Source organism: Engraulis encrasicolus, chromosome 12 (assembly GCF_034702125.1).
Source record: "Engraulis encrasicolus isolate BLACKSEA-1 chromosome 12, IST_EnEncr_1.0, whole genome shotgun sequence".
NCBI classification, from domain to species: Eukaryota; Metazoa; Chordata; class Actinopteri; order Clupeiformes; family Engraulidae; genus Engraulis; species Engraulis encrasicolus.
This window is the reverse complement of record NC_085868.1, coordinates 1,372,501-1,390,000: the sequence shown is the minus strand read 5'-3', so window position 1 is coordinate 1,390,000 and position 17,500 is coordinate 1,372,501. Positions and strand designations below refer to the sequence as shown.

Here is a 17,500-nt window from a genome sequence, read left to right as displayed (position 1 = left end):
CTTGAAGCTCTTGAGCTGTAAAAAGTCACCCAGTTGCATACCAAAATGACCTGGATGAATGAGTTTGCAAGTCATCCGGAAGTTTTTCTTGTTAGCATTCAATACCATGCTGGTTCCGAAAGGACGGAACCTTTTGTTTCGCAGACCCGTCTGAAATAAGGCGCGAGTGGAAAAACGTGAGTAGCAAACCTACAAAGTGTCGCCACCCACTTGCGAACTTTATTGCTAAATCGAGTTAAAGGTGCACTGTGTGCTGCTCATTGAAACTGCTGCCTATTTCCAAATTTGATCTTTTCATGAATATTTATTAAATAATAAACTAATATTTACTAGTATGACCAAAGTTCAGTAAGTTTCGCAGCTAAAAATGTCTACTACGGGAAATTCAAAATGGCAGACATGGAGACAGATCCACCTTTTAATGTATGGAAGGGGCATTTTTTCCCAGTCATAGTGAATGAATACCTAGAAGTTGATGGTGGTCGTAACTATTTGTGAAAAAGGTAACATTTGTGAATGAGCAGCATGAATTCTGGAAATAAACTGCAAAAAGTGTAACACAATGCATCTTTAACTGCAGCTCAGTATCCCTCTCCATCACTAGCATTAACTCAGTAAGGGCGATAGGATCCCCACCCCATGTCCCACCCCCCCTACCCAACAACCGCCCAACCAAAACGCAGGCTCGCCCTGCCCCTGGCCAATCACGCTCCCTCGTTTAGACCCACAATCAGACGACGGCGCTTTAAAGAAGCACTTATGCAACGCTCTTTCTTCGCTGTGTATGTAAGCACAAGAAACAAAACCGATTAAAAAAATGGAAGTATTATTTTTTAAGAGAAACGAAAAAATAAAAGAAATAAGTTTGACCTCCGAGCCACACGGTGGCATTGGAGAGCTTCGGGTGTCCAGAGGGAGATGCAGCGGAGTGGTCACATCTCCAGATTTAAGAATCAGATTGATGGTGAATGTTCTCAAGTGCTTGTTTGGGAGTCAGGAGGTAGATCCTGGGGCCAACTCTCGAGATGGGTGTCTCTCTCGTTTTTTCTTTCTGTGTTTCTCTTTCTCTCTCTCTCTCTCTCTCTCTAGTTCTATCATGTTTCCTGCTCCCTTATTCACCTTGAGAGTTAAGCTTCCATCTTATCATGTGCAATAATGAACACGTCTTTTGCCATTTTTTTTTTGTCGAGTTGATTTGGTAAGTTGGCCTTCTTGGTGGCAACTACAAAAACATATTTTTGACAGTTCAGGTTTTTAATTATTATTATTATTATCGTCCTCTTTTTTTGATGTTTTTGTCTCTGTTTATTCCATTCAGTTTTTAAATCGCATGTGACTCATTGTACTCAAAACATATACAAGCAATTTTTGATCTAGCTAGTTAGCCAAGACCACCTGATTGTATTAACTTACATTGGTCCAGTCGTGCCCCATAGAAAAAAATTGATGATAAATGAACCAAAACATTATCTACCTAAATATTATAATTATCTACCTATACAATGCCAACATTTAGAAATCATCATGACTTAAAGCAATTTTTTGAAAACGTGTGTTTTCTGAATATCCAACGGATAAAACGTATTCAGCACTTGGGTCATTTCGCATTGAAATGCATTTGTGACGACGTTTGCCTTAAGTTTGACCCTCCTCCCTCCCCGTACTGTTCTTTGTTGAATAGTACAGAGGCAACTTTCCAACCCCTCTTAACGTGATGTGTCCCACCCACCCCTCCCCCCTCCAAGCGATGAACCTTTCCCCCCTAAGAGAATCGAATCCCCTACTTCTGCTCCCACACATGCGTACGTACAGTGCACATCTTCGCCCTTCACACACTCAAACTTTCTCTGTCGTGAAAACAAGAGACAAAACCAAGAGAAAAAAAAACAACAAAAAAAACGACAAAAAGGAGAGTTGGGGAGGATGTGTGTCAACCTCTAGTCGCCGTCTCAGACTGGTCCTGGGACGGCTCCTGTCGCTGTGCTCTCGTACTTGTGCCATTAGGACAACGCTAAAACATGGAACTTCCACTCAAAGAGAACAAAATAACGAAAAACAAGAAAAAAAGAGGAAAAACTGAAAAAAAGCAAGCAAAAGGACTCTTAGCTGTAGAGTGACAACACGCTCATGTCTCCACATCTCTCACAGTTTTAAACATTTTTCTTTTTGTTCGGTTGTTTATTTTTCTTTTCTATTTTCTCTCCTCTGCCCCAGAGGTTGGCCTGGGTGTTTTCCCTGTTCAACAGTCATATCTGAAGTAGCGCTATATGGTACCAAATCTCTGGATTACATTTGTTTCCTTTTTTGTTTTGTTTCCTTCCTTGGAAGTTATTTTATTTTGCACTTTCAGGAGTGTAAGGTGGAGACTTGTTCGTCAGTGCTGTAATGTATGTGTGTGTGTGTGTGTGTGTGTGTATGTGTGTGTGTGTCTGTCTGTGCGTGTGCGTGTGCGTGTGTGTGAGGGAGAGTGTTTCTGTGTGTGAGTGAGTGTTTGTTTTTGTTGGGTTGTTGCTGCCGCTGGTCTCCGAGCATTCTGCTTACAACAGTATATATCTCTATATATATAAATATATATCAGTGACATTTTCAAAAGAAAAGGAAAAAAAAAACAGGTTTGTTTCCAAAGCCAAAATTATTGCCTTTTATTTCTGTTGCTGTATGTTTGAAATCCTATTTTTTGAATTTAACCAATATTATTATTTTGCATATTGTAGAAATCTAATTTATGTGATTACTGTATGAGCAACCAAAATACTGCTTTCTCTCATAATGCCGCTCTTCATTTGTCTTACTGAGGTGTGTGTGTGTGAGTGCGTGCGTGCGCGTGCGGCCATAATTATATCAGGGTCGGTGTTGATGCCATGTAATGGGAGTCCAGTGGGTTAGTGCCAAAGGAAGTGTCCAATCTGACAGGAACACACAGGATTCAACATATCTACTCGTCACTCGTAGAGGGCAACCAGATGGGTGTTCATGAATGAACACACGGTTCAATCGCTTTCCCAGAGTACAGTCACTTGTGAAATCCTTAAAAATGCATTGTGTTGACATGTTTGTTATGTGACCTGAGGAAGGCTGACGAGGAGACCAAAATGTCATCATAACAGACGTCAGCTTACAACTTTGTGTTCTTTCCATTAACCCAACGTCCGTCCTCCCGTGTGCTCGTGGCCTTGTGATGACGTCTCAAGACGCCATTAATGACAGAAGTTTCATTCAATATGAGTTTGAATGGTAAAAGCTGGCTAAAAGTTGTTGTGGCTAGACTGACTGCGGGGAAACTTTGTTTTCTCCGTGCACGGAGGCTGGGCATCAGCCAAGCGGGAGGCCATAAGCACAGGTGGAGGACGAGAGTCAGGATAATGGGATGTAGCTGTTGAGTGTGTGGCACAGCACATCCCATAGAGGTAGAACATTAGACTAGAGGTGACCCCTACCCCCTTTTCATGGCAGTCCGTGGCAGCCATATTGGGAGGTAGACCTGAGAAATGGAAAGGAATGGAGAAGGAGGCTCACCTCTTTCAAAGAAAGGCTTAATAATGTGAAAATGTACAAGGACAATACTTGAAGTGTGTTGCTAAATCTCTCCGTAATTAATACATAATTTGAGTTTTAAATTTATTTTATTTGAGTAGATATTTAGCCTGACATTTCGGGTCTTTGATTAATTTGTTACTTCATATTCACAGTTTTAGTCCATTTTTTGACAGAGGTGGGTGTGTTCTCCATTGATTTGCATTGACTGACAATACCTACACAAGGGAAGCTGCATGTGCCGTTTCCCAGTGCTGTCGTGAATTGCCGTGTCACCTCTAATGTTCTACCTCTATGGCACATTCTCACTCACTGGGGTGAGACACAATAGCCTGTAGACGGCATCAAACAAACTAGTGTGATAATGTCATGAAACTGAATATCATCATGGGTATTTGCACTTGAGTTGTGTACATCCTCATTTCAGCTTTTAAGCCTGATGCACACAAGTGAACTGGATGAAAACTTTTGCCAACTGAGAAAAGATTATCGTTTGAAGTTGGTCCAAAAGTAACCATATTTTCAATAAGGATGACAATCATCTATATGGTAATATCTCTTAGGAGGTTCACAGCCTTGCAAACATTCCTTTTTTCATACTTGTCCAAATGTATTTCCAGGTATTGAGATATCTATACATATTGTTTCAGCTGCACACATGCTCATTATACATGAAAATGTATTGGATATTTGTCATTATCAAAATTCAGTTTCACACAGATACGGTAGGAAGCTATTTCTGGAGAACTTAACTGGGCACCCCTTGAATTTCATCAGAGCGAGAGAGATCAATCAGTTTTTGTTCTGTAGAAAAGTTGATATTGTGTATATTTTTAATGAACTGATATAAAATGTTATATTTTATTAGCTGTATCCACCACTTCTAATACAGGAAGACATCTAGGAGTTCCCTTCAACAATCTTCGTTTCTTGAGGGAAAAGTCAAAAGTTATTGGGTCTGCATCTGATCAGTGAAAATAAATGGATTATTTTAAACTTAAAGGAACGAAACTGGGTGCACTTATTCACCTCTGAGGTGTAATCCACTATGAAGACAGATGGAATAGGATACTTTTTGGTCATCCTCGTTTGAGGAAGTAGATGTGCTTCCAGGTATTTTTCTCCAGTTAATTAAAAGAATCAACTGACACCAATTAACGGGTTGATGCATCTATTAGTGGAATCAATATGATTTAAACAAGCATGTGATGATAGTGCCCCAATACAATATAAAGCCTCTATACATGGATTTCCCGTTTGTAAACAATCCCTGGCTGCGCATTCTTCAACCTCTGATGGTTGGAAACTGTCACTCAAAAGATGTGCTCACGTCGTTGGGTACTGAGCATCTTGCCCCTCCCCACAGCACGAATGTTTGTAAACAGGAAACTTATGTAGGCCTACTGTATAGAGGTTGCCAAGAAAGACACTTGACAAAATGGGACAGCAACACCTTTTGCCCTCACCGTGGCAAATCAAATTATGGCGCCTGTCAGATAGTAGCCTAGCTCCGCCAAACCTAGTTGTGTTAACAAGAAAACTACAGACCTAAAGGTAAATTTGATGAGGGCAATGCTATCACGTTGGCAATCTCTATAGCCTTAAACATAATTGTCACCAAAATGATAATGACCAAGTCTTAATTTGTTAACTACATCATAACAGCATTGCTATGACAATGCAAGGAGTCTTACTGTAGGTGAGTGTTTTCAACAAAGAGGTTACGGTAGCAGGAAGTTCCACATGCCCCCAGCTCCAGCACCTGCCCTCCAAAATGTATGTGCACGCCACTGCTCAGAACCATACCATAGGCTACCAACCATACAGACGTTCAAGTATTGACTGAATACTTGAAGTTCACATACAGCTTTACACAAAGTTCTCTTTGATTTCTGGAACATGGAAAATAGCATGGCAGTTTGCCTTGGGTGCCTGTTAATAAGGAATGAGGTCGTACAAAACCTAAGCCTAACCAACACAAGGCAGGTGTTCCAGACAACAGGTGTTAGTGATAGTGTGGCCAACCTACTCATGTAACACTCAGTAGGTATACATGCACTTGCTCCGAAATTTGAATGATTGGCTTAGTCGCTAGAAGTAAGTTTGAGTTTTAAAAGTCATGTTTACACCTTATCGAGCAGAAATCGAACCGAATTTGAGGAATCAGACTATGCTTATAAGATAATGCCATTCTTAGTCAATTCTTACACCTCAGTTGGTTTGCCACTATTACCAAATTACCAAATAAAAAAGACTTTTTAATCATAGAAAGGGTAGAATCAGTGAGGCGCCCCTTACAGATGACCGTACACAGAGTTAACTTGCATGGAAATATCCATCCCCCAGGCTTGTAGCTCTGTCTCCACTGCATTATTCTAACCTGCAGCTGGTTGTATTTGTTTCCCTTTTGTAATATTTTCAAATGTTAAATTGTCTTGACATGCCTCTATCAGGCAGGGCAATGAAGAAGCAATGAAGCAATGGTATACAAATGAGAGTGTGAGGGATGGTGAAACGTTTGGGAAAGCTGTTTGGGCAGCTGAGCTTTGAAAAGTTCCAGCCCAAATGAAATTGATTATAAAACATCGACCTCAAACACAACTCTGTCTACATTCACATTCCAGGAATACAAACACCCATATGGTTCATTCTGGAGGACAAAGACACATGGCGCTTTTGAGACAAGTACTCTACGAGGTTGTGTGTTGTGTGCAAATCATGAGATGGGTACTGCCGTGCAGCAGTTTAATGGCCTACCATGAGCGTTTTTATTAGACTCGACACTGTACAACACAGACGAACATTCCCTTGTGTGACAATCTCACACGCGCACACAGACACACGAGCACACATGCACACACACATTCACATAGAAGGTGGAAGAGGAGGTTTAAGATGACCTGGGGATGTGAAATGCTGTCAGGACAGAACACTTAGCAGCTATAAACAAAACACAATTAGGAAAGTGAACTAGCAAAGACTTGCTCTGGAACAACTGAGATGAGACAAGGACGTGGAAATAAAGAGAACGAGGAAATAAAAACCAAGGCCCAGTGACAAATTATAACTCACCGTGTTTTTCTTTTTTAATCCTAAAAAATATTTTACATGATTGACAAAAAAAGAACCCGGCTCAGAAGAAAAAAATGCTATTTCCTCAAAAAGAAGAGAAAAAGGGAACGAAAAAACAACAAAACAAAATTAGAAGTATGAAAAGAAAATAAATAAAAAATGTTCTAGTTGCTGTTTTGTTCTGAATGAAAAAAATGTGGATTGTGCACTACTGAGTGTGACGATGACATTCAATGACATTAGGCTAGAACTTTGTGTGTGTGGGTGTGTGTGTGTGTGTGTGTGTGGTGATTGTTTCCCCTCCCCACTGTGGAACTATTGGTAACAACAAAAAATCAAAACAAAACAAGAATTACTGTGGTTGCAACAAAATGTCAGGTGCATTTTCTCTCTGTCTCTCTCACACACACACACACACGCACGCACACACACACACACACACGGGAGTAAGGACAACCATTTTAAACTTCCTTTGAACAACACAAGGGTTCTTCTTTTATAACCCAGTAGCAGTATGTAAAGTATTCTCAAAAACAGAAGCATTAGTCACGTTAATACAGAGAGAAAAAAAACGAATGGCACATATTTTTGACTTCTCTAACTCAAGAAAGAGAGGTGCTTGAGAAAAAAACAAAACTTTTGTTGTTGTTTTTTTAAGAAGACAAAAAAGTTAAATAAATTACTACCATAAAGGTTACATACAACTCTGAGTATTATATACAAAGCCGTTATTAGAACAAAAATCTACAATTCAAAAAAAAAAAACAGCAGTAAAACCTTATTTTACACTGTAATGTCAACTGCTCATGTTTGTATATGGTGTGTGTGTGTGTGTGTGTGTCAGGAGATGGGGTATCTAGCTAGGGTTCTGGTGGTTGCACTGTTAAACGAGAGGAAAGATGGGAGGAGGAGGAGGAGGAGTGGTGTGGGGGCTATGGTACATGTGGTACTGCTCTGGCATACTGAGAGAGCCCAGCCAAGGAAGAGGAGAGAAAAAGAATAAAACGATGGCTTGACTAAATGTCACCAATGGCTACACCTCCTGGCTCAGGGGGAACACTGCAAGTGGGCACACACGCACGCACACGCGCACACACACACACACACACACACACACACACACACACACACACACAGGCCTTGAGGCTGAAAGTAACTGGCGTGCTTGGAAGACTCAACATGCTGACTCCAGAAGTGAAAGCCTTGTCTCTCCCACTTACCCTCACACTATCAGGACAGGACTGAACAAACGTTGCCTGTTGCCTGAGAAATGCAAACATACACACAATCTGCAAACAGTGACTTCATTCCCTCCCCTGCTCAAATCTCTGCTGTGAGTTCCCACGATGCTAAGAACAAACACGAGTCTCAGTTCCCCCCCTGCACACACAAGGCTACCACACACTCGCAACACAGCTACTGCTAAGACCCTGCTGCTACTGCCCACACTGTGCAGGCTTCTGAAATGAAATGTGTCACCAGGATGAATGTATTGTCATTGAGACGGCCAAACTTCAATAAAACACAGACCTTATAAAAATACTATTGGACAAGTTCATCTCTAACCCATTAACCTGACCCCTTAAGCTCCATAGATATAGAATGCTAGATGCCGCGTTCAGGCTTTTGCCGTGGCAAGCCTCCAGGCGTTTGCCATCTTGCTTTTCATACCATCAGCAAACATGCTGTTTTGCCGCCACCTACAGGATAATTTCAGTATCGCCTTCTCGTCACCAGTCAAGCTAAGATGACGGTGAGAAAATGGAGACCTTCATGCCAATAGACAAGGGGTGATGGACGTGACATCTAGTGTTCTAGAGCTATGTTAAAGGGCGAGTGCACTATTTTGAGCGTTTAGCCCCTTTCCTGAATCGTAGAGTGGTACTCACCATTTATGCTTGCCGCCTTCTCTGTTATTTGGCTAATTTGGATTTTGTCTCAACTGACATTAGGATGGCCTTCTATTGGAATGTCCATATCCGTTCTTAAAACTATCCCACACATTTTTTGTAGTATGCCTCTCAAGTGTTTAGGGGTGTTCACTGGTATTCCCAAACAAGTTTGAAAGTGAAATGTGACTTTTTCATTTTGCAAGTTTTGTGAAATCTGCATTTACAAAATGCTAAATAAAACACCACCGAATCCATGTTTTGCTACAAAAATGGATATGGCATACCAGTGCCAGTAGGGTGGTTTTCAGAACAGATATGGACATGGTTGGCCATTCTAAAGTCGGTTGGGACAATATCCGAAGTAGCGGAGACAGCAGCAAACATCAAAAAATTGTTGAGGAGTGAGGACCACTCTATTGCATTGCAGACAACTCATAAATGGGGCTAAATGTCCAAAATAGCACGTGTCCGTTAAACTCCCTATACACACTGCATGGTTACGGCTGCCAACAGTAGCAATGCATCATGGGATACCAACACTCCTAAAACCAACCTCCTAAAAACACGGCCACCCCCGAAAGTCATTCTTTTAACGTCTTATTTTTGCTGAATGGCTCAGGTTAAAATCCACCATCGTATAGAATCCCTCCTGCTTCCTTCCTTCATCCCTTGTTTCTGCTGTGAAATAAAGTGGTTATCTTGCGTGCGTAAATATATTTCAATATTACATACCATAGCATATATCTACTTGGACACTGGAGTGGTTGGACCGTAAACAAGCTAAGCTCTGAGCGAAGGTAATCTCAGAATGGCGTGAGGAGAGGAGAGGAAGAGAAAAGAGGAGAGGCGGAGGAGAGACAAGTGCAATGCAAGCTTTTCCCCAGGAGGGGGACATTGATGACGATGATAACAGTAATGATGATGATGATGATGATGATGATGATGATGATCCATCAACTGCACTGTAAACCTTACTCCTTTCACAAGACAGAGACAAAGACAGAGGGGAAAATGGGGGCTGATTTCACAATAAAAGTCCTTCATGAACCGCTGGACGTGTGCAAAACCAGAGCAAAAAAAAAGATGATGATGATGATGATGATGCAACGATGACGCAGCCACATCACAGATTAAAGAGAGGGGTTCGGCTGTGTGTGTGTGTGTGTGTGTGTGTGTGTGTGTGTGTGTGTGTGTGTGTGTGTAAATGTTAAACTGAGGCTCCGCTGGCAGTGCAGAGCTGTGACAGGGCAGGGCAGGGCGGGCTGAAAGTTAGGGTGGTTAGGGTGCTCAACATGGGCATTTCACTGTGGCTATGGGCCAAGTCAAGTCTGTAGTCTGTGTCCCATATTGGCGCATTGGGGAGGGGGCGTTTGGGCATTGTCAGTGGGGGTGGTGGTATTTGGAGTGTGGTAGTGGTGCATGCTGGTCCACCCTGGCTCCCCCCTCTGGCTTCAGTAAACTGGACTGGGACATCATTCCTCTCCCATCCTCTGCACAGAAGGGGCCTGTGGACTAGTGGTTAGTGGGGCTGCGGCATCAACACACACACACACACACAAGCACGCACGCATACACACACGTGTGTATTTGTGTGTGTGTGCGTGAATGTGTGTGAGTGTGTGTGTGTTTTGATGGTGAAAGTGTGGGGGGTTAGATTAAGGCCAGCCAAGACTTCATGGGGGGGCTTTTTCATATTTTTTTTTTTTTGTAAAGTCATTTTTTCTTTCTTTAAAAAAAAAATCAACACTGAGACATGGTGATGTGACATCATCAAAAGTTCGACAAGGGAAACAACACCACATTTTGGGCGCAAAGGCCCCTCCAGCCACCGCCACCTCATCAGTCAGTCAGTCTGTCCATCCAATCAGATTACAGAAGGGGCGGGAGGGGAATTCAGGGGTGAGGGGGGCGTAGACTCGTATGATTGGCCCCACGCAGCTGTCCGTCAAGAGGCTACTTCACCTCCCATAGGGTTTAGAGGGCTGTGAGACATTGTGGCTGAAAGCTTTTGTTGGTCATTAGTTAGTTTGCTTGAAGGCCTTCTTCTCTTCTCCTCTCCTCTCTTCTGCTCTCTCTCCCCTGGTAGTTGCTTTAGGCGTCGGAGAGGCAGCTCTGCACACTGTCCATCCACAGCTGGGCGTTCTGGCTGTCCTCTGCACAGAAGTTATACACACGCTTGGTCGTCTTCAGCTGCAGGGGAGACAAAATAAGCAAAGTGTTACAATGTGTATGTGTGGACAATGTGACAAACAGTGGTGTAGTGGGGATTTTTAAAGTGGGGGTTCGCGATTTTTAACGTCATAAAATAATTAGGCAACTTGTAATGTCAAACCCCCCAACTGTCCTTAATCTACCGTCATTGCTTCTCCGTTTTGATCTGTTTGGTCAATCACCTGCAATACTGCTGTGATCATTCCTTTTTGTATTCAAACATGGGCAGAGGATTTTTTTAACATCTCACTTCAGGAGAAGTGGGTGGACTGCGTACCCCCGCGTACCGCGCCCACTACACCCATGGTGACAAAGATCAAGCCCTGACTAAACGTTTCCTTACATCACATACAGACAGACAGAGAAACGTACACCCAGGGAGCAACGCACATAAAGAAACACACACATACTGTACTTGCTTCAACTCACACATGCAAGCACGTCTGAACAGGGACAGAGGGAGGGGAAAGGGGGGGCAGTACTCACGTCGAAGAAGGCTTTCTCATCGATGTGTTTTGGCGCCCCCATGCTGGGCACGCCTGTGTTGACAGCCTCGACCTCCGCCAGCTCAATCACGCCCTTACACTCCTTATCCTTCCGAGACTCGTAGTAGCGCAACTAGGGAGGGGGATACCAAACAGATGTAAAGGAACAGTCCACCCTTTTTGGATTTTCACATACTTGAAGTATTTCCAAGATTGCACTCACACAGTGCACATCATTTTCTTCTCAGAGTATTCAGTACTACAGAACTAAATAGCCTTTTTACACTCTGGTAAATTAAATGTTTAAATGCTTTATAAGTACATATGATGATGTACCATAGACTAATATAAAATATTTAGGCTATTTATTTATTTTTTTATCTACATATTTTTTTAAAACTCAGTGTACGCCACGCACGCATTGTGGACCTCGTCTTCTTCCAAAAAGCTGGCTACGGCCCTGATTCTAAGTGGTGCTGAGATGTTGCGGTTGGTACCTGGTGCTTGGTCTTGTCCAGGACGAACCATCGTGGCTTCCAAGGCTTCAGCAGAGCCCCCTTCTTATACAGGATACCCTCATAACTCCTACACACACACACACACACACACACACACACACACACACACACACACACACACACACACACACGCACACACACACACACACACGTACACACACACACACACACACACACACACACACACACACACACACACACACACACACACACACACACACACACACACACACACACGTACGTACGTACACACGCACACACACGCACACACCAGATTTCATGAAGCACATATTCTCACTTTTCCACGGCATGTGATAAATGAAGCCTAATATCTCAGCCCTCCGGGTGCTTTGGAGCTTGTGAGTCACTGAATTAGACGTAGTACTAATGCTACACACAGAGCCATCAATAAGCCACCCTGCACATGTATCTGATTGGGTCGTACCCATTTTCGCTCTCTGTGCTGGGGAACTGGGAGTAGAGGGTGCTGGCTGGTCTGTGTGTGTGTGTGTGTGTGTGTGTGTGTGTGTGTGTGTGTGTGTGTGTGTGTGTGTGTGTGTGTGTGTGTGTGTGTGTGTGTGTGTGTGTGTGTGCAGTGTACCCGTTCGCTCTCGGTGCTCTGAAACTGCGAGTAGAGGGTGCTGGCTGGTGTGTGTGTGTGTGTGTGTGTGTGTGTGTGTGTGTGTGTGTGTGTGTGTGTGTGTGTGTGTGTGTGTGTGTGTGTGTGTGTGTGTGTGTGTGTGTGTGTGTGTTTTCGCTCTCTGTGCTCTAAAACTGGGAGTAGAGGGTGCTGGCTGGCTGGCTGGCTGGCTGGTGTGTGTGTGTGTGTGTGTGTGTGTGTGTGTGTGTGTGTGTGTGTGTGTGTGTGTGTGTCTGTGTATGTATGTGTATATGTGTGTGTGTTTTTTTTTTTTTGCTCTCTGTGCTCTACAACTGGGAGTAGAGGGTGCTGGCTGGCTGGCTGGCTGGCTGGCTGGCTGGCTGGTGTGTGTGTGTGTGTGTGTGTGTGTGTGTGTGTGTGTGTGTGTGTGTGTGTGTGTGTGTGTGTGTGTGTGTGTGTGTGTGTGTGTGTGTGTGTGTGTGTGTACCTGTTTTCGCTCTCGGTGCTCTGAAACTGCGAGTAGAGGGTGCTGGTGCTGGTCCTGCCTGTGGCGTGGGGCGTGGAGCCTGCAGAGACCTCGAAGTCCTGGTTGAGGTTGATGGAGGAGCCCACCCCGCTCTCCTGCAGGTACACCCCCTGGGAGCGGCGCTGGTGACTCAAGTTGGAAGACATCAGCAGCGAGCTGGAGAAGGAGTGCTGTGGTGGGGGAGAGAGAGAGAGAGAGAGAGAGAGAGAGAGAGAGAAAGGAAGAATGAGAGAGAGAGAGAGAGAGAGAGAGAGAGAGAGAGAGAGTTAAGAATAGAAATGAGACGCAGAGGTTCTGAGGCGTGGGGGTTTTGTTTTCAATTAAAAAAAGAGATAGAAAAAAAGAATAGAAATAGTGTGTGTATAACAGAGAGGGAGAGAGGGGTGAAATAGAGAGAGAAAGAAAGAAAGAAAGAAAGAAAGAAAGAAAGAAAGAAAGAAAGAAAGAAAGAAAGAAAGAAAGAAAGACAGGCAAAGTATTAGTCTGTAGGACAGTGTGTGTGCGCATGCCTCACCCTGCTCTCCAGCTTGGTCTCGGTCCTCTGCGTGGTCTTGATCTTGTCCCAGGTCTCCTTCCACTTCTCAGACACCTGGCCCAGCTCACACTCCAGAGCCTGCACCTCCTGCAATTGCAAAGACCACACATGGATGGAAGAAGTATGTGTGTGTGTGACACGTGTGTGTGTGTGTGTGTGTGTGTGTGTGTGACACGTGTGTGTGTGTGTGTGTGTGTGTGTGTGTGTGTGTGTGTGTGTGTGTGTGTGTGTGTGTGTGTGTGTGTGTGTGTGTGTGTGCTCGTACCTGCAGCAGCTTGGTGATGGCGTCAGGCAGTGTTCTGCTGCAGTTGTCGTAGCAGGGCCAGACGATGCGTCGGTGGGATTTGGGCGTGGGCGCGCTGCTGGAGGTGTCTGGCCGGTCGCTGCTGCCGCTGCTGCTCTCCTCCGAGACGCGTTCCTGCCGCGTGCTGCGCGCCAGCTCCCAGTCGAAGGACGGGCCCTCCGCCAGCGTTTCCTCCGTGTACAGGTCCCACACCTTCAGGTTTGACACGTAGCTGTACGGCTTCAACACCTGGGACGCGGAAAACATACATCGCCTCACTTATTACAAACAAATACAATTGCAATTACATACATATTACGTTAAAAGGTGCACTGTGTAGGATGGTGGCCATAGTGGGTATTGCAACTATGCTGCTCATTGAAAGTGTGCTGCCTATTGCCAAATGTCCATGTTTTCATATCTACCACGTAATAAACTAGTATGTATAAAACTAATACTTGTTTTAATGAATGTCCTGACAACTCCATCTCACCAACGTATGACTACCCTACTTCATCTGATGAGTCTAAATGATGAAAGGCAACAGTCAGATTTCTACCCTTGAAAAAGTGCTCAAAGTGCATTCAGGCTGAGAGATCCAGTACCCATTCCCACACCTAATCTGGAACTGGACGGCGTGTTCACGTCACAATTCTGAACCGTGCAGGAACCGGAAAGTTGGTTGGCGATGTGGTTTTTTTGTGCGAACCGTGACGGAACGTGGACGTCAGCAGGTTCATTCGGTTAACAAATTGTCACATAAGGTAAAGTTCAGAGACTGATATGAACGCAGGAGATTCGCAGGTAAGCACTTTGGTCCCGAGTGTAACTGGCGTGGGAACCAACACCGGCACCATTCTGTCCGGCCTGAAAACAGTCCCCTTGCCAGATTAGCTGAGTCTGCATCTGTATGTTTAATACATGTTCCTATAAGCTCTACCATAAGCTTAGCTGCATGTGACTCTGAATGGTAAAGGCAAAACAAACAAGTCATGTTCCTGATCTGATCTTAGGCTGTAAAAGTGTGTGTCTCATTGTGACGCAGTAGACCAGAACAGCTTGGATTAAGTTGCAAGTCCCTATAACCCCTACCTTAGCCACATGTGACTGAAAGTAAGAGGGGCAAACAGTCAAATATATTAACACTTGTGGCTTTGGGGGCTGGTTGGCTACTACAGAGCCTTCTGAAGCCACTTGCTCACTGTGACATAGCACACACACCGAACCAGAGTAGCCACCGGAACAATTGGGTCTGTTTGTGTGTGTGTGTGTGTGTGTGTGTGTGTGTGTGTGTGTGTGTGTGTGTGTGTGTGTGTGTGTGTGTGTGTGTGTGTGTGTGTGTGTGTGTGTGTGTGTGTGTGTGTGTGTGTGTGTGTGTGTGTGTGTGTGTGTGTGTGTAGTGGCCGGACCGGAGCAACAGACCGGAACAGGTCGCATCTGATTTGGGTCAACGTGTGCAAAGCTAAGCAGGACATTTCACAACATTAAAGGAGAATGTGTCAAAAGAAGAATGTGTGTGTGTAACCTGTTTGTGTGTGTGTGTGTGTGTGTGTGTGTGTGTGTGTGTGTGTGTGTGTGTGTGTGTGTGTGTGTGTGTGTGTGTGTGTGTGTGTGTGTGTGTGTTAAGCTGTTCGTTCCTTCACGTACCCCATCACCTGTTCCACAGCCACAGAGCCAGAGGAACAATCCTCCCTCCATACCTCAACTCCGCCACACTGTGGCGCTCTGCACTCACAAATACTCAATATCGATCACAGGACAGAAGGAGTGCGTACACACAGTAACCCTTTCACCTCATTTGGGGCCGAACAAAAACAACACATCTCCCCCTTCTCTGCTCTTAACGAAGGATAAAAATAATCACTGGATTATCATTGATTGCATCGCTGGAAATAGGAAATAATTCTATGCTTGAAATTATCATAACATTTCAACGTTATTGTGACTATGCTTTGGTCAACTTTAAATAGAGCCTATGGTCCCTCGCTTGACTTCAGGTACCATGTGTGTGTTAAGAGGTCTACAAAGCTATGCTTTTTTATGGTGGGGGCAAAGGGCCTGGCAAAGCTGGCTATCGTCACATTACATTACATTACAGTTATAGCTGATCACTTTACCCAAAATGACTTACACGTACTATTTTTCAGGGTATTGGTTAGAGGAGCAGTGTGGGGTTAGGTGCCTTGCTCAAGAGCACATCAGCCATGGATGGAGGTGTAGAGGGAGAGGGTAAGGGTGGTATTCGAACCTGCAACCCCCAGATTGAAAGACCAACTCCCTAACCACTAAGCCATGGCTGCCCCAGCACAGATGCCCCTATCTCTGCCATTTCAGGATTGCCTTTAATGTCTCCAATATGTATGATGACTGATGACATGAGTGATAATGTGAGTGACCGAGCATGCGTCATGAACAACCTGTTGGGTAGCAGAATGAGCAGTGTGATAGGTTTTAGCTTCCTCCATGGTCATTTGATAAACGCAGAAAAACACAACCTTTTAGAAATCGCTCTGTGTGTGTGTGTGTGTGTGTGTGTGTGTGTGTGTGTGTGTGTGTGTGTGTGTGTGTGTGTGTGTGTGTGTGTGTGTGTGTGTGTGTGTGTGTGTGATCTCACCTCCTCGTCCTCAGGGGCGAACATGTAGTTGTAGAATACGGGGGTCTTCTTGTGGAGCCGGTCAATGTAGTCCCACACGGACTTACACACCTGAGGATTCTTACGCTCCCCTTTCTCCTCGTACAACACGCCTGCAGAGAGAGAGAGAGAGAGAGAGAGAGAGAGAGAGAGAGAGAGAGAGAGAGAGAGAGAGAGAGATCAAATGAATGATTGAGAGGAAGGGGACGTTTTTTGTTAAAATATGGCTAGGATGCAAAACTAGATATGTGCTCAGAGAACGATTGCACCTACACGCTCTGTTGGAGAGAAAAACTCATACACCGTACCAACAAACGAACGTACACACAAACTCGGACGATCACATAACCTCCTTGGCAGAGGTAATGTAGGAATAGATTACTGGGTTTATCACCTAAAAAAGATTCATGGTTAGCGGTGTGTGTGTGTGTGTGTGTGTGTGTGTGTGTGTGTGTGTGTGTGTGTGTGTGTGTGTGTGTGTGTGTGTGTGTGTGTGTGTGTGTGTGTGTGAGTGTGAGTGTGTGTGTGTGTGTGTGTGTGTGTGTCCTCACCAAGCTCTATGCGCTCGTAGTCTGAGTCGAGTAGGAACGTGCGGAATCGGTTGGAGACGTAGTGGTAGGCCAGGAACTTCAGGTAGAACTGGCTGAACTCAAACTCCATGGGGAACTGAAGATGGATCTGTGGCCGGGAGAGAAGGGGGACACATTTTAGGGCAACACTCCCAAGACATAATCAATTACGGTAGTGCAGGCTGAACTCAAACTACATGGGGAACTAAAGATGGATCTGTGGCAGGGAGAGAAGGGGGACACACATTTCAGCGCAACACACAACACTGCTTCAGGTAGAAAACGTCTACTGTGGGGATGTTACGTCCTGTGAAGTGAAGTAATGTAATTTCATGCTTTTGCAATTTATCTTGCGCACAGTCTCCTGTAAATTGATCTTATTTTATCTCAGTGGATCTTCGCAGGGAACATGAAGAGGGGACAGCCAGCCAGGCTCCACCGATTTGAGCCCCGGTCGGCAGGGGGACCCATTTCAGCGCAACACTCCCATTACATAATCACATCCCTGAGCTCAATCATATGCCATATTTCAGCCCGACACATTACATTACATCACTATATCCCTCCCTTCACTGGGTGAGGCCACAGGTTCACAGCATTATTGGATTAGGTGTGTGTGTGTGTGTGTGTGTTGTGTGTTGT

General features: G+C 44.5%; 2 protein-coding genes across 8 annotated transcripts in view; one reads left to right on the top strand and one right to left on the bottom strand.

Annotated features, from left to right (window-relative positions):
• ppp6r2a (protein phosphatase 6, regulatory subunit 2a) overlaps positions 1-6,316 on the top strand; it is a 67,917-nt gene extending 61,601 nt beyond the window's left edge. For both annotated transcript variants that reach the window (XM_063211473.1, XM_063211474.1), the window contains exon 24: positions 1-6,316. This exon is cut by the window's left edge and continues 940 nt beyond it. The gene's annotated coding sequence lies outside the window, so the exon portion shown is untranslated.
• Positions 6,317-6,577: 261 nt separating this feature from the next.
• sbf1 (SET binding factor 1) overlaps positions 6,578-17,500 on the bottom strand; it is a 95,423-nt gene continuing 84,500 nt past the window's right edge. For all 6 annotated transcript variants that reach the window (XM_063211467.1, XM_063211470.1, XM_063211468.1 and 3 more), the window contains 8 exons: positions 16,841-16,967; positions 16,272-16,402; positions 13,640-13,906; positions 13,354-13,461; positions 12,801-13,009; positions 11,692-11,779; positions 11,196-11,327; positions 6,578-10,688 (listed from right to left, as the gene is read on the bottom strand). In XM_063211467.1, the coding sequence (XP_063067537.1) occupies positions 10,590-10,688; positions 11,196-11,327; positions 11,692-11,779; positions 12,801-13,009; positions 13,354-13,461; positions 13,640-13,906; positions 16,272-16,402; positions 16,841-16,967 (1,161 nt within the window). In that variant the 3' untranslated portion in view covers positions 6,578-10,589. The remainder of the gene's footprint in view (positions 10,689-11,195; positions 11,328-11,691; positions 11,780-12,800; positions 13,010-13,353; positions 13,462-13,639; positions 13,907-16,271; positions 16,403-16,840; positions 16,968-17,500) is intronic.